At 40.5% G+C, this 16,444-nt stretch overlaps 2 protein-coding genes across 2 annotated transcripts in view; both read left to right on the top strand.

Moving 5' to 3' along the window:
* H1-1 (H1.1 linker histone, cluster member) overlaps window positions 1-14,269 on the top strand; it is a 263,156-nt gene extending 248,887 nt beyond the window's left edge. Inside the window, 1 exon segment of the mRNA XM_055406980.2 lies at window positions 14,041-14,269. Within this exon segment, the coding sequence (XP_055262955.2) occupies window positions 14,041-14,269 (229 nt within the window).
* Window positions 14,270-14,666: 397 nt separating this feature from the next.
* On the top strand, window positions 14,667-15,050 carry LOC129543446 (histone H2B type 1-A-like). The gene has a single exon (XM_055406555.2). The coding sequence runs from the start codon at window positions 14,667-14,669 to the stop codon at window positions 15,048-15,050; it is 384 nt and encodes a 127-aa protein (XP_055262530.1).
* Window positions 15,051-16,444: the final 1,394 nt, after the last annotated feature.

Here is a 16,444-nt window from a genome sequence, read left to right on the forward strand (position 1 = left end):
CCATTCACCTGTTGAATAGCATCTTAGTTTTCAATTTTTGGCAATTGTGAGCAAAGCTGCTATAAATATTTTGTGTGTGTGTGAATGGATGTATATATAAATTCATTTAGATAAATACCTAGGAGTACAATTGCTGGATCAAATAGCCAATGTTTACTATTGTAAGAAGCTGTGTCTTCTGTAGACATAAAGAACAGACTTGTGAACACAGTGAGGGAAGGAGAGGGTGGTTCGAATTGAGAGAGTAGGATTAAAACCTGCACATTACCAAATGAGAAATAGATAGCTAGTGGGAAGTTACTGTATAACACAAGGAACTCAATCAGGTGCTCTGTGACAACATAAAGGGCAGAATGGGGTGGCAGGTGGGAAGGAGGTTGAAGAGGGAGGGGATTTATGTATACTTAATGGCTGATTCACATTGTTGTATGGCAGAAACCAACACAACATTGCAAAGCAATTATCCTTCAGTTAAAATTAAAAGGAAAAAAAAAGGAAATTGTGTCTTCCAAAGTAGCCATGCCATTGATTATTACAAACAGCAATGAATGTTTTCCTGTTGCTCCACCTCCCACCTAGCATTTGGTGTTGTCAGTGTTTTGGATTTTGGTCATTCTAAAAGATATGAGATAATAGTGACATCTCATTGTAGTTTTAATTTATAATTCCCTTCCCTGGTGGTTCAGACGGTAAAGAACTTGCCTGCATGGCAGGAGACCTGGGTTCTATCCCTGGGTCAGGAAGATCCCCTGGAGGAGGGCATGGCAACCCACTTCAGTATTCTTGCCTGGAGAATTCCATGGACAGAGGAGCCTGGTGGGTTGCAATTCATGGGGTGGTAAAGTCAGACACAGCTGAGCAACTAACACTTAACACTTAGTGACATGATATTGGAATACTTTTCACATGCTTATTTGCTATCTGTGTATCTTTTTTTGTAAAATGTTCCTTATGATTTTTATCCATTTTCTAATTAGACTGTTTGATATTTTTAGCTGTTGAATTTTGGAAGTTCTCTACATATTTGTAGCTGTTAACAAATTTTCGCAAACTGGGTAGTTTAAAACAACAGAAATTTGTTCCCCTATAATAAAGAACGAAGTCCAAAATCAAGTGCTGGCAGAATTGGTTCTTTCTGGATGCTCTGAGGGAAAATGTGTCCCCTGCTTCCCTTCTAGTTTCTGGTGGCTTCCGGGAGTCTATCATGTTCCTTGTTTTGTGGCTATATCTCTTCAATTTCAACCTTTATCTTTCATGAAATAGTCTCTTCTATGTACCTTTTCTTCTGTCTCTTATAAGAACACTTGTTACTGGATTTAGGAAAATCCCATGGATGGAGGAGCCAGGTAGGCTGCAGTCCATGGGGTCGCTAAGAGTCAGACACGACTGAGCGACTCACTTTTTGCTTTCATGCATTGGAGAAGGACATGGCAACCCACTCCAGTGTTCTTGACTGGAGAATCCCAGGGACGGCGGAGCCTGGTGGCTGCCGTCTATGGGGTCGCACAGAGTCGGACACGACTGAAGCGACTCAGCAGCAGCAGCAGGGGTCCTTGAGATTGTCTGAGACCTTGGATTACTCAGAAAGAACACAGATACCAACTAGAATCCAAACAGTGCCTGAATGGTTGGGATAAAGGAGAATGAGAAGAATGGTGTTAGGAATGAAACGACTTATGTAGGACTTAATATTTCTCTGTGGTAACAAGGTGAGAGAGAATTCATTTGCGGAATCCCAGATTTTGCAGCCAGATTTTTTAAAGGGGGAAACTATCAGTGATCTAATACCGTTGTTTTATTTCAGTGACTGCAGCAGGCTAGCTCTTATTTTCAGCAGCATGCTATTTGCCATTAGTATATATAATATGTATATAATTATATATATTTTATATATATATATATATATATATATAATGGTCATATATTATTGGTTGATTAATACTGATGAGTTTAGTTGGACCATGTAGGAAAGTAAAATTCAAGATGGAAAAGACAAGAAGGTATCGCTTTTATTCCTACTAGGCAGAAAGAGCTTGAAGCCAAATTTAGTTAAATATAATCCAGGTCTGATAACTGTCAAGATTTCAAATGACTCATGGGGTAAGAAAAGGAACCATGAGTGACAGACTGACCTAACTCACTGCCTTTATATGGATTCTGGCAGTAGAGGTAAGGAGTGGAAACATGACTGCACAAAATGGATCACCATCCCCAAAGGATGATCTCATCAGAATATTCTAATGATCCACAAATACTCTCAAAGGGCCAGCCATACCCCTTGTTTGGTGTTAAATTTGTCTTTAAGTTGCCTTATATTGATCTCAGCAAGGCAGCAGTGAATGGTGGCATGAAACAAGATCTTAATTCTCTGCCCAGGAATTGAACCTGGGTATCCTGGATGAGAACCAGGAATCCTAGCTACCAGACCAGCAAGGGCTAAAGGCTAGAAGCTATTTTCCTCTAGATCTTTGCTCCCAGTGAAAAATACATTTATCACAGAGGTAGAAACTGTAAATGCAGGTGCAAAGTTTATTATTAGAGACATAGCACAACAACAAGTGGGAGAGCACACAGAGAAATCATTTGTTTAGTTAAGACAGAAGCAAGGCAGAGATGCGCGCCTGGAGAGGAAGGGTGTGGACGTCCTCCCTAGTGAGGAGGAGCACAGTAAAGAGGCATTTATATAGGGCAGTTCTTCCAGGTCTTTGTCTGTCTTTAGCCAATTATCTGGTTTCTTTTTCACACCTGACCCACCCTGGGACACTCCTCTGGGGTTCACTCATCCCTCAGCCAAGATGGATCTCAAAGTGAAGGTTTCTGGGAGGAGCAAGACTGATTATGGCCTGGCATTATCCCTTGACTTGTGACCCACAAGGAGCCTTTCTGTGCATGTGTAGTGTCTCCCTTGTCCCCACAGAGCTGGGGACAAGGATCCCTTAATCCTGTACTCTGAGTTTTGCCCCTCTTTGTCCTTGCCATGACTATTACATTAAGGTGTTTTCAAGAAACAAACACTGGCTGTTTACCCTGTTTCTGTTGTTACTTCCATTTCCGAGGGCAAACAGGAGGCTGATTGTAAATGCCTTAACTGGAGCCCACCTATCTCTTGTCTCAGGAAATGCCAACAGTTGGAGGCATGCAGCCTGAAGCCTGCATCTTCACGGCCCATGAAATGGAAACAGGAGTCCAATTGTAAATGTCTAACCTGGAGCCCATCTAATCTTCTACATCAATACCATTAGAAGAAAGAAAAATTCCCTTTCTTTGCTAAATTTCATCCTTCTCCTCTGCCTCCCATATTCTGTATTTATCTCAGTTATACATAATGATTAAAAAACAAGGCCATTTCGTTTCACTAAAGATTGCTGTGATGAAGGGCCAAGATTAATGATCAAAAACAATTCACTGACATACTGGATAGGGGTTTTGTTGTGTCTCTATATCTCAGATTCCACTCTCTCTAAGGGCTTAGTCTCAGTAGCTTTTCTTTCTGTTCTCAGGGTCCCTCATTAGAATATGTTTCATGTTTCCCCTCTTTAATCTATTTGAGTTATGTGTTTCATTTGCAAGCACATTTGACTAGCAAATTCAAGTGACAGCTTTCAATTTGGCACAGCAAATGTGTTAAGTTCTTCCTTCCTGTAAACATCCACAGGTGTACAGGGTCCTGAACTAAGGCACTTTGGTTTAAAATTCAGGCCCAGGGACAGGGTTCCCTGAGACAGGCCATTACATATAAACAGTATCCTTTTAGTAAACAAAAACAATAGGAAGCAAAAGTTAATCAAAGGTTAAATAAAGTGAAAGAAACAGATCCAACTGGAGTGCCAATTGGCTCTTCCCTGTAACACTTCCAGCAATGGCATATTATTTCTGAAAACTTTTTTTTTAGTTATTAGTGTGCATGTATATTTCAGAGAGTAATTTTGCTCACACAAATGTATTTTTTAATGTGAATTGTAGTTTAAAGAAGAAACTCACTCTGCTGCATTGCTTCCCTCATGGCTCAGCTGGTAAAGAATCTGTCTGTAATGGGGGAGACCTGGGTCCAATCCCTGGGTTGGGAAGATCCCCTGGAGAAGAGAACAGCTATCCACTCCAGTGTTCTGGCCTGGAGAATTCCATGGACACAGTCCATGGGGTCGCAAAGAGTCAGGACAAGACTGAGGGGGAGGAATAAGATGGCGGAGGAATAGGACGACGAGACCACTCTCTCCTCCACAAATTCATCAAAAGAACATTTGAACGTGAGTAAAGTCCACAAAACAACTTCTGAATGCTGGCAGAGGACGTCAGGCACCCAGAAAAGCAGCTCATTGTCTTCGAAAGGAGGTAGGAAAAAACATAAAAGATAAAAAGCGAGACAAAAGAAGTAAGGACGGAGCTCCGTCCCGGGAAGGGAGGCTTTAAAAAGAGAGAAGTTTCCAAACACCAGGAAACATTCTCACTGGCGAATCTGTGGCGAGCCTTGGAAGCTCAGAGGGCCACATAACCCTCTTTTTTTTTTAATATTTTTTTAAAACCCACAGATTACCCGCCAAACGGTAACTCCCAGCGGAGAAGCAGCGCAGACGCCTGCATATGCCATTAGCAGCGGGGGCTGGGCAGGGAGGAGCCGGCTGAACTGCTTAGAGAGAGGACTGGGCTTGAATGCCGCAAGAACAATTTGAGAGAACTGGGGAGAGCAAAGCAGACTGTGGGATAGCTTCCCCACGAAAAGGCGGAAAGCTCTAACCTATGACTCGGCCAGCCCCGCTCACAGAATAAAGGACTGAGCAGAGCGAGCCGGCTGCGGTCGGCCCATCCCCCATCCCCCGCCGAGACAGGCAGGGAGCGCAGCCAGAGCCGGAGGGGCAACCGCGGCCCCAGAAAGGCATCTGATACAAACTGCAGACAGGCTTGTTGCTAATCAGGACTTCTTGGGCTCGGGCCGGTCGATATCCCCCTGAGAAGGTGCGCCGGTTGTACACCCAGAAAACTGAGTGGCGGGGACTGGGCAGGCGATAAGTCGCAGAGACCGTGCTCGCCAAACACCTGGTCCCCTGAGCTGCTCGGACCGGGGAAGGCACAAAACGCAGGCCCAACCAAGTCTGCGCCTTTGTGGAGTACCTGAGAACCTGAACTTGAGCCGCTCAGACCTGGGAAGTGCATACAACCCGGTGCCGGCCTCAGATCATTCCCGCAGAGCAACCTAGAGCCTGTGCAGTATAGACTGGGACAGCATACGTGCTGTGAGCGGGGGGCAAACCCAGTGTGGCCGAGACGCTGCGAGCACTCCCCACAGATGCCAGAGATATTCGACTGCAGCGTTCCTCCCTTCCCAGAACAGGACTGAACAACTCAGCCTTAAAAAGTGTCCACCCACCCCCTAGTATCAGGGCGGAAATTAGACACTGAAGAGACCAGCAGACAGAAGCTAAAACAGAGGGAACCACCTTGGAAATGACAGATAGAGACGTCTAGAGACTACTCCAAAAATAAGACCAAAAACCAGAGGCAAGAGGCTTAAGCCCGAATCCTGAGAACACCAGAGAAGTCCTGACTCCAGGGAACATTAATCGATAGGAGCTCATCAAACGTCTCCATACCTACGCTAAACCCAAGGGTCAACAAGTTCCAGAGCAAGACATACCACGCAAATTCTCCAGTAACACAGGAAACTAGCCCTGAGCTTCAATATACAGGCTGCCCAAAGTCACTCCAAACCCACTGACATCTCATAACTCATTACTGGACACTTCATTGCACTCCAGAGAGAAGAAATCCAGCTCCACCCACCAGAACACCGACACAGGCTTCCATAACCAGGGAACCTTGACAAGTCACCTGTCCAACCCCACACACAGCAAGGAAACTACATAATAAAGAGAACTCCACAAACCGCCAGAAGAGGGAAAGGCCACCCCAAGCAAAGCATTATAAGCAAGATGAAGAAGCAGAGAAATACCCAGCAAGTAAAGGAACAAGATAAATGCCCACCAACACAAACAAAAGAGGAAGATATAGGGAATCTACATGAAAAAGAATTTCGAATTTTGGTGGTGAAAATGATTCAAAATCTAGAAAGCAAAATGGAGTTACAGATAAATAACCTGGAGAAAAGGATTGAGAAGATGGAAGAAAGGTTTAATAAGGACTTAGAGGAAATAAAAAAGAGTCAATATACAATGAATAATACAATAGATGAGATCAGAAACACTCTGGAGGGAACAAACAGTAGAATAACAGAGGCAGAAGACAGGATAAGCGAGCTAGAAGATAGAATTGTAGAAATAAATGAAACAGAGAGGAAAAAAGAAAAACAAATTAAAAGAAATGAGAACAATATTAGAGACCTCTGGGACAATGTTAAATGCTCCAACATTCGAATCATAGGAATCCCAGAAGAAGAAGACAAAAAGAAAGACCATGAAAGAATACTTGAGGAGATAATAGTTGAAAACTTCCCTAAAATAGGGAGAGAAATAATCACCCAAGTCCAAGAAACCCAGAGAGTCCCCAACAGGATAAACCCAAGGCGAAATACTCCTAGACACATATTAATCAAATTAACAAAGATCAAACACAAAGAGCAGATATTAAAAACAGCAAGGGAAAAACAGCAAATAACACACAAGGGGATTCCCATAAGGATAACAGCTGATCTTTCAACAGAAACTCTTCAGGACAGGAGGGAATGGCAAGACATACTTAAAGTGATGAAAGAAAATAACCTACAGCCCAGACTACTGTACCCAGCAAGGATCTCATTCAAATATGAAGGAGAAATCAAAAGCTTTACAGACAAGCAAAAGCTGAGAGAATTCAGCATTACCAAACCAGCTCTCCAACAAATGCTAAAGGATCTTTTCTAGACAGGAAACACAGAAAGGGTGTATAAACTCAAACCCAAAGCAATAAAGTAAATGGCTACGGGATCGTACTTATCAATAATTACCTTAAACGTCAATGGGTTGAATGCCCCAACCAAAAGACAAAGGCTGGCTGAATGGATACAAAAACAAGACCCCCATATATGTTGTCTGCAAGAGACCCACCTCAAAACGAGGGACACATACAGACTGAAAGTGAAGGGCTGGAAAAAGATATTCCATGCAAATAGAGACCAAAAGAAAGCAGGAGTAGCAGTACTCATGTCAGATAAAATAGACTTTAAAACAAAGGCTGTGAGAAGAGACAAAGAAGGAAACTACATAATGATCAAAGGATCAATCCAAGATGAAGATATAACAATTATAAATATTTATGCACCCAACATAGGAGCACCGCAATATGTCAGACAATTACTAACAAGTATGAAAGGGGAAATTAACAATAATGCAATAATAGTGGGAGATTTTAATACCCCACTTACATTTATGGATAGATCAACTAAACAGAAAATTAACAAGGAAACACAATCTTTAAACCATACAATAGACCAGTTAGACCTAATTGATATCTATAGGACATTTCACCCCAAAACAATGAATTTCACCTTTTTCTCAAGTGCACATGGAACCTTTTCCAGGATAGATCACATCCTGGGCCATAAATCTAGCCTTGGTAAATTCAAAAAAGTTGAAATCATTCCATGCATCTTTTCTGACCACAATGCAGTAAAATTAGATCTCAATTATGGGAGAAAAACTATTAAACATGCCAACATATGGAGGCTGAACAACACGCTGCTGAACAACAAACAAATCATAGAAGAAATCAAAAGAGAAATCAAAATATGCATAGAAATGAATGAAAATTAAAACACAACAACCCAAAACCTCTGGGACACTGTAAAAGCAGTGCTAAGGGGGAAGTTCATAGCAATACAGGCACACCTCAAGAAACAAGAAAAAAGTCAACTAAATAACCTAACTCTACATCTAAAGCAACTAGAAAAGGAAGAAATGAAGAACCCCAGGGTCAGTAGAAGGAAAGAAATTGTAAAAATTAGGGCAGAGATAAATGCAAAAGAAACAAAAGAGACTATAGCAAAAATCAACAAAGCCAAAAGCTGGTTCTTTGAGAAGGTAAATAAAATTGACAAACCACTAGCCAGACTTATCAAGAAACAAAGGGAGAAGAACCAAATCAATAAAATTAGAAATGAAAATGGAGAGATCACAACTGACAACACAGAAATACAAAGGATTATTAGAGAATACTATCAGGAATTATATGGCAATAAAATGAATAACCTGGAAGAAATGGACAAATTCCTAGAAAAATACAACTTTCCAAAACTGAACCAGGAAGAAATAGAAAATCTGAACAGACCCATCACAAGCACGGAAATTGAAACTGAAATCAAAAATCTCCCAGCAAACAAAAGCCCAGGTCCAGACGGCTTCACAGCTGAATTCTACCAAAAATTTAGAGAAGAGCTAACACCTATTCTACTCAAACTCTTCCAGAAAATTGCTGAGGAAGGGAAACTTCCAAACTCATTCTATGAGGCCACCATCACCCTAATCCCAAAACCTGGTAAAGACCCCACAAAAAAAGAAAACTACAGGCCAATATCACTGATGAACATAGATGCAAAAATCCTGAACAAAATTCTAGCAATCAGAATCCAACAGCATATTAAGAAGATCATACATCATGACCAAGTGGGCTTTATCCCAGGAATGCAAGGATTCTTCAATATCCGCAAATCAGTCAACGTAATACACCACATTAACAAACTGAAAAATAAAAATCATATGATTATCTCAATAGATGCAGAGAAAGCCTTCGACAAAATTCAACATCCATTTATGATAAAAACCCTCCAGAAAGTGGGAATAGAAGGGACATACCTCAACATAATAAAAGCTATATATGACAAACCCACAGCAAACATTATCCTCAATGGTGAAAAACTGAAAGCATTTCCCCTAAAGTCAGGAACAAGACAAGGGTGCCCACTCTCACCACTACTATTCAACATAGTTCTGGAAGTTTTGGCTACAGCAATCAGAGCAGAAAAAGACATAAAAGGAATACAAATTGGAAAAGAAGAAGTAAAACTTTCACTGTTCACTGATGACATGATCCTCTACACAGAAAACCCTAGAGACTCTACCAGAAAACTACTAGAGCTAATCAATGATTACAGTAACGTTGCAGGATATAAAATCAACACACAGAAATCCCTTGCATTCCTATACACTAATAATGAGAAAATAGAAAGAGAAATTAAGGAAACTATTCCATTCACTGTTGCAACGAAAAGAATTAAATACTTAGGAATATATCTACCTAAGGAAACAAAAGACTTGTACATAGAAAACTATAAAACACTACTGAAAGCAATCAAAGAGGACACTAATAGATGGAGAAATATACCATGTTCATGGATTGGAAGAATAAATATTGTAAAAGTGAGTATACTACCCAAAGTAATTTATACATTCAATGCAATCCCTATCAAGCTACCAAAGATATTTTTCACAGAACTAGAACAAATAATCTCACAATTTGTATGGAAATACAAAAAACCTCGAATAGCCAAAGCAATCTTGAGGAAGAAAAATGGAACTGGGGGAATTAACCTGCCGGACTTCAGGCTCTACTACAAAGCCACAGTCATCAAGACAGTATGGTACTGGCATAAAGACAGAAATATAGATCAATGGAACAAAATAGAAAGCCCAGAGATAAATCCACGCATCTATGGACACCTCATCTTTGACAAAGGAGGCAAGAATATCAAATGGAGAAAAGACAGTCTCTTTAACAAGTGGTGCTGGGAAAACTGGTCAGCCACTTGTAAAAGAATGAAACTAGAACACTTCCTAACACCATACACAAAAATAAACTCAAAATGGATTAGAGAGCTAAATGTAAGACCAGAAACTATAAAACTCCTAGAGGAGAACGTAGGCAAAACACTCTCCAACATAAATCACAGCAGGATCCTCCATGACCCACCTCCCAGAATATTGGAAATAAAAGCAAAAATAAACAAATGGGACCTAATTAAAATCAAAAGCTTCTGCACAGCAAAGGAAACTATAAGTAAGGTGAAAAGACAGCCTTCAGAATGGGAGAAAATAATAGCAAATGAAGCAACTGATAAAGGATTAATCTCCAAATTATACAAGCAGCTCCTGCAGCTCAATTCCAGAAAAATAAATGACCCAATCAAAAAATGGGCCAAAGAACTAAACAGACATTTCTCCAAAGAAGATATAAAGATGGCTAACAAACACATGAAAAAATGCTCAACATCCCTCATAATCAGAGAGATGCAAATCAAAACCACAATGAGATACCATTTCACACCTGTCAGAATGGCTGCTATCCAAAAGTCCACATGCAATAAATGCTGGAGAGGATGTGGAGAGAAAGGAACCCTCTTACACTGTTGGTGGGAATGCAAACTAGTACAGCCACTATGGAGAACAGTGTGGAGATTCCTCAAAAAATTGGAAATAGAACTGCCATATGATCCAGCAATCGCACTCCTGGGCATACACACCGAGGAAACCAGAATTGAAAGAGACACGTGTACTCCAATGTTCATTGCAGCACTGTTTATAATAGCCAGGACATGGAAGCAACCTAGATGTCCATCTGCAGATGAATGGATAAGAAAGCTTTGGTACATATACACAATGGAGTATTACTCAGCCATTAAAAAGAATACATTTGAATCAGTTCTAATGAGGTGGATGAAACTGGAGCCTATTATACAGAGTGAAGTAAGCCAGAAAGAAAAACACCAATACAGTATACTAACACATATATATGGAATTTAGAAAGATGCAAATGATAACCCTGTATACGAGACAGCAAAAGAGACACAGATGTATAGAACAGTCTTTGGGACTCTATGGGAGAGGGTGAGGGTGGGATGATTTGGGAGAATGGCATTGAAACACGTATGTTGTCATATGTGAAACGAATCACTAGTTCAGGGTCAATGCATGTTATAGGATGCTCGAGGCTGGCATGCGGGGATGACCCAGAGGGAGGATAAAGGGAGGAGGGAGGTGGGAGGGGGGTTCAGGAGGGGGAACTTATGTAAACCCGGGGCAAATTCATATCAATGTATGGCAAAACCAACCAATATAATATTGTAAAATAATTTGCCTCCAATAAAAAATAATTACCTAAAAAAAAAAAAAAAAGAGTCAGGACAAGACTGATTTTCACTTTCACTTTCTACTGCGTTGGATGTAAATTTGTGTATTTGAATTCTATCAATGCTGTTGTTCCCAGCTTAGATGCTGGGAACATGACTCACAGCAGTAGGGCAGTTGCCCCTATTTTGTGTGGTAGACTGCTTTAGAACATGATTGCTCACTTAACCCCTCGGCTCCTCATTTACCCACTTAAGTAGAGGTACTTATTTCCACTTCAGGCTTTAGCATCAAGCCTCATTTATCCTTGTTTCTCCGGATTCTTTTGTCTTTAACCCCCCATTCTCTCCAATTTTTCCACTGTCCGATTCTGGTGGAGTATGAATTCTTTTCCTAAGTATTTGCTGTGGCTTTCTGAAATTATAAATGAAAAACAGCCATCACTTACCAAAGAAGCCTGATTTCATTTTACTCATTAAAATGGCTTCTCATACAACAGTTTGCACAAACTGAGATTAACACCAGCATTTTGAAGTAGTTATAGGTAACATTACATTGAATATAAATGACGTATGAAATGCTATTTTTTTTGAAACTTGACCACAGCTCCTTCTCTGAAAGATGACACCTAATTTTATTTTCCTTCTTTTGCTACAGCAGAATCCTCTTAATATCTCTTTAATGATTTGTCTAACATAGTCCAGAATTATATTAAAATATAGTGATAAGAAAAAGTCTGCTAACAGTAATCACTAGTTTTCCACTAAGAAACAAAAACTATTCAGTTAAACATACTAGCAAATGTTAAGTGCCTCCTGAGTTTAACATAAGACTTTATTTTCCCTTTGTTTGGTTTTATTCAGCATTGAAAACAGCCATACATTCTTGTTTGGTAATCTTGTTAATGTGTTGCCAAAGTTAGTCATTCATATTTAATGGAGATTTATGGATTATTTAAAATTTATACTGCGCTGCATTTAGTAGCATGCTTTCTTCATTAAATTTTATATTTCTTCAAAAATATAAATGAAACTTCTTTTCACAATTTAGAACCATTTTATTAGCCATAGATTTAGCTTTTCCTTAAATGTCTAAGAGAATACACTCTTGGAAGCCTAATCTTTGAGGATGGTAGCTCATTGATGACTTTTTTCCCCGCATTTATCTTAGTCCTCACTGCTTTCTAGGTTTAATTTAAGCAATTTATAATTTTTCAGAAACTCTTACATTTCATCAGTATTTTTTAATATGTTAACATAGGTTTTTAAAAAACTATATTCTTAGAATTTTTAAACACTGTAATTCTATATATAGGTTTGGATCTACTTTTATAGACAAAAATAATGTTCAAAACCTTTTTAACTTTGCAATTGTTTAAGGAATTTTCAAGTTATAAACATGTAGATGTTTGTTTTGTGTTGTGTTTGGAAATTTTTAAAGATCATTTCTTAATTTTTTAATTGGAGGATAACTGCTATACAATGTTGTGTTAGTTATTCTGTACAAAATGTGAGTCAGCTGTAAGTATACATATATCACCTCTCTCTTGAACCTCCCTCCCTGAAAATTTTTTATGAGATGAAATTTTTGCTGCCATATCAGAGAACAAAGGATATCACAGTCATTAGCAATTGCAGTCACCACAGATGGTTGATGAGCCCTGAGAGGACTCAGGAAGGAAAGAATACCTGCCATCTAACAGCCATCATACTGCAGCCACACCCTACAGTGAGCCCTGAGGAAGCTTGGGAAATGGGATACTGGCCCCAGAAAGCTGAGGTATATATCAAAGGAATGATTTCACTGAGCCCAGACTATTGCATCTTCCCATGTATAAAACAGGGCTAACTTCCTTGAGATATCTGGTTTTCTTCAATAATTTTTAATGTTCAGATTACATGCACTTTGTTGCAAAACTTCTATATAACATGACTCCTGCCCTCATCTCCCTGGAGCGGTTCTCTCAGGGTTACTTGAGATGCTGTCTCCGGGGCCTGAAGTCCTAAAAAGTCCCACCAAATAAAACATAATTCTCAACTTTTAGGTTGCAAATATTTCTTAAGTTGACAGATGCTTTCATTTTTGTACAAGAATTTTGAATTTGGCTGCTTTCCTGTTTGTTAGTTGTTTCTGTGGGTGTTTACTCATATGCAGTGCTACAGATCAACAAAATATGTTGCTTCACTTTCAGTGGTTAAATCTGTTGAATTCAGTGCCTACTGTTTCTGAATAATTGGTGGTAGAAAGCTGTTTTGTCATCTTACTTACCAAGTATAATATCGATATTAGTATTGTACCATCAAAATGGTATGTCAAAATAAAAGACTTATCCCATACATTAAGAAGTCAACCTATTTACTGTTTTTCACGTAAAATTACCTGTCAAATAGTTAGCTCTTGTTTTTTGGGTTGACATGTCCACAGTTTTCAGGATATAGAATCATCCTAGAACTCTTGGAAATCCGTTACTAGAAGACACTTGAGAGAAAAAGCTGCCTTGATGCATGTTGGTTTTCTAGTTGCTTGGCTGACATTCTCTCCAAAGAGTTCAGCTAAAACTTGCTCTTTTCCCCAAGGAGAATGGAATCTGTAACCCTCCCACTCCCCTAACTCCCCCAACACCTTCCCCCCCACCTCCCCCACCTCCCCGACCTCCCCCACCTCCCCGCCCACCAGAAGCCTCCTTTACTCCCAACATATAAAAATATTCACTCAAGATCACGAGTTTTGTCAAAATCATGGTACATTTACTGCTTCAGAGGTTGTGGGCCAGTTTTTTTTATTGCTAGTCGATCAGTTACTTGCTTTAGATTTTTTATATAAACCTAAACTCTCAGAAATTGTAAGTGGCTCTGAAAAGAGCCTTTGGTTTCAGTTTGGTACTTTTCCAACTCTCTTCAGACGTTCAGGTCGTTTGCTTAGCTTTACAACTTGGGAGGTGTTACTTGCACTGGACCTTGAGGTGGTGACTCTCAGCCTTCTTGGGCAGCAGCACAGCCTGGATGTTAGGCAGGACACCACCCTGCGCAATGGTCACACCGCCCAGCAGCTTGTTGAGTTCCTCATCGTTACGGATAGCTAATTGCAGGTGATGCGGGATGATGCGTATCTTCTTGCTGTCTCTGGCCGCATTGCCCGCCGGCTCCAGCATCTCAGCCGTCAGGTGCTCCAGCACTGCTGCCAGGTACACGGGTGCACCAGCCCCAGCACGTTCTGCATAGTTGCCCTTTCGGAGCAGGTGGTGGACTCGGCCCACAGGGAACTGCAGGCCCGCTCTGGATGACCGAGTTTTGGCCTTAGCACATACTTTACCACCCTGCTTTCCATGACCAGACAGACATAACTAAAGATGCAGACCTCTTGCAATGGAAAAAATTACCGTTAGAGCAGGTGCGGGGGCCTATTTATAGTCTCAGGTAGGTTGTGATTCGCTATCTGATTGGCTGATACCCTTGTATCAAATCAGAGTACGTTACTGGAATCACTTCATTTACATACACACACCCATTATCCAATCAGATGTGAGCTGCCCAACAGGGCATCTGAGCACCACCTATAAATACCACAGTAGCGGTAAGTCAGTGCCCTTTTTTGCCATCTAGGAGTTGTACATTTACCATGCCAGAGCTGACTACAAAGGGCACTACTATTTCTAAAAAAGGCTTCAAGAAAGCTGTAACTAAAACCCAGAAGAAGGAAGGGAAAAAGCGGAAGAGATGTCGAAAAGAGAGCTATTCAATTTACATCTACAGGGTGCTGAAGCAAGTTCACCCAGATATGGGCATCTCTTCAAAGTCCATGAGCATCATGAATTCGTTTGTCAGTGACATTTTCGAGCGCATCGCAGGCGAGGCGTCGCGCCTGGCACATTATCACAAGCGCTCCACTATCACGACCAGGGAAATCCAAACAGCTGTGCGCCTGCTGCTGCCTGGGGAGCTGGCCAAGCATGCCGTGTCTGAGGGCACCAAGGCTGTCACCAAGTACACCAATTCAAAGTAATTTCGGCCATCAGACGACCTTTGTAACCCAAAGGCTCTTTTAAGAGCCACTTAAGTTTCTAAAGGGCTGTAGGCTTTTTGTTTGACTGGTTAATATATGCGGGCAGGCTCTATCACTAGAGTGAAAAATGATTAACATCCATTTTATTTCACTCCCCATCTGTAATATGGTTAAGAAACACGCAGGTAATTTGCTAGTCACATGTGACTAGTATTAAGTGAAGTCTCTAATCTCAAGACATTTCAAAGAAGGGAGCTCTTGAAATGTGTTTTCAGGGAGGTTTTATGGTTTGAGTGCCATGAGGAACATGGCTTGACCTCTCCTGTGTCTATTTCAAGTTTGTTTTCAATCGAGTGTTAGTGAAAGGGACCTGAAAACTGGAAAGATAAGATAGTAGCCACCTCTGACATGGGAGCATTAAGGCTATTTTGCTTCTTTGCATTTTCTGCATTGTGTGAAAATTCCGGATTAGGCCAGATGCCCTACAGCTGCTGAAATTTCAAGTTCCTGAGTTTCTTGGTCTGGTGATGTCATCTGGATAATATTAAAATTAATATTTCATTGTTTGTATTTAGAAATTTATTTTAAGAGGATGTATATAGGATCAGGAAGATCACCTGGAGAAGGGAAAGGATACCCTCTCCAGTATTCTGGCCTGGAGAATTGCAAGGACTGTATAGTCCATGGGGGTTGCAAAGATTAGGACACGACTGAGCAACTTTCATTGTCACTTTCATATAGAATCAACTAGACTTTCACAGAAAATAGTACCAATAAAAGCTAAGACAGATGACATAGAAATCAGATGGCAGAATTCTGCTAACAATCCAGTTGGGATCAGATAACTGAATCTTCATTAGCTGTTAGACTAATGATTTTAAAATTCCTTCATAGAGAAAGCCAGTTCTGCAGCCACAGAATACTGGAGTTACTGGGGTATCCCACTCAATTCATGCAAGTGTATCTGCTCTTGACACGCATCTTGATCTTCACTGGGTTTTTTTTTTTTCTTTTCACTGAAACAATTTCTCTCATTACTTCTGCTATCAGTACTTTAGTGTAATTTTGAAGAATTTGTAGTAAGTCAAATGTTAACTAATCTCTTCATAATGAATTTCTCATTAGGAAAGTCCACTTATTAGCTTCCTAGGACAGCTACAACAAGTTACCAAAAACTGGTTGATGTAAAACAAATATATTCTTTCACTGTTTTGAAGGCCAAGAAGCCCAGTATCAGTAGGGCTGGTTCCTTGTGGAGGCACCGAAGGAGAGTCTGTTCTATTTATATGTCTTCTACCTGGCCTCTGGTGGCAGCTGACAATCTTTGGTGTACCTTGGCTTGCAGCTGCTCCACTCCAACCTCTGCCTGCCTGTTTTCATATGGTCCTCTACTT

The sequence above is a fragment of the Moschus berezovskii genome, chromosome 23 (genome assembly GCF_049115385.1).
Source record: "Moschus berezovskii isolate FMDL1 chromosome 23, NW_MosBer_1.0, whole genome shotgun sequence".
In the NCBI taxonomy this organism is placed as follows: Eukaryota; Metazoa; Chordata; class Mammalia; order Artiodactyla; family Moschidae; genus Moschus; species Moschus berezovskii.

Excerpts from the sequence above, each read along its gene's own strand:
- LOC129543446 (XM_055406555.2), top strand. The coding sequence starts at position 14,667 with ATGCCAGAGCTGACTACAAAGGGCACTACTATTTCTAAAAAAGGCTTC.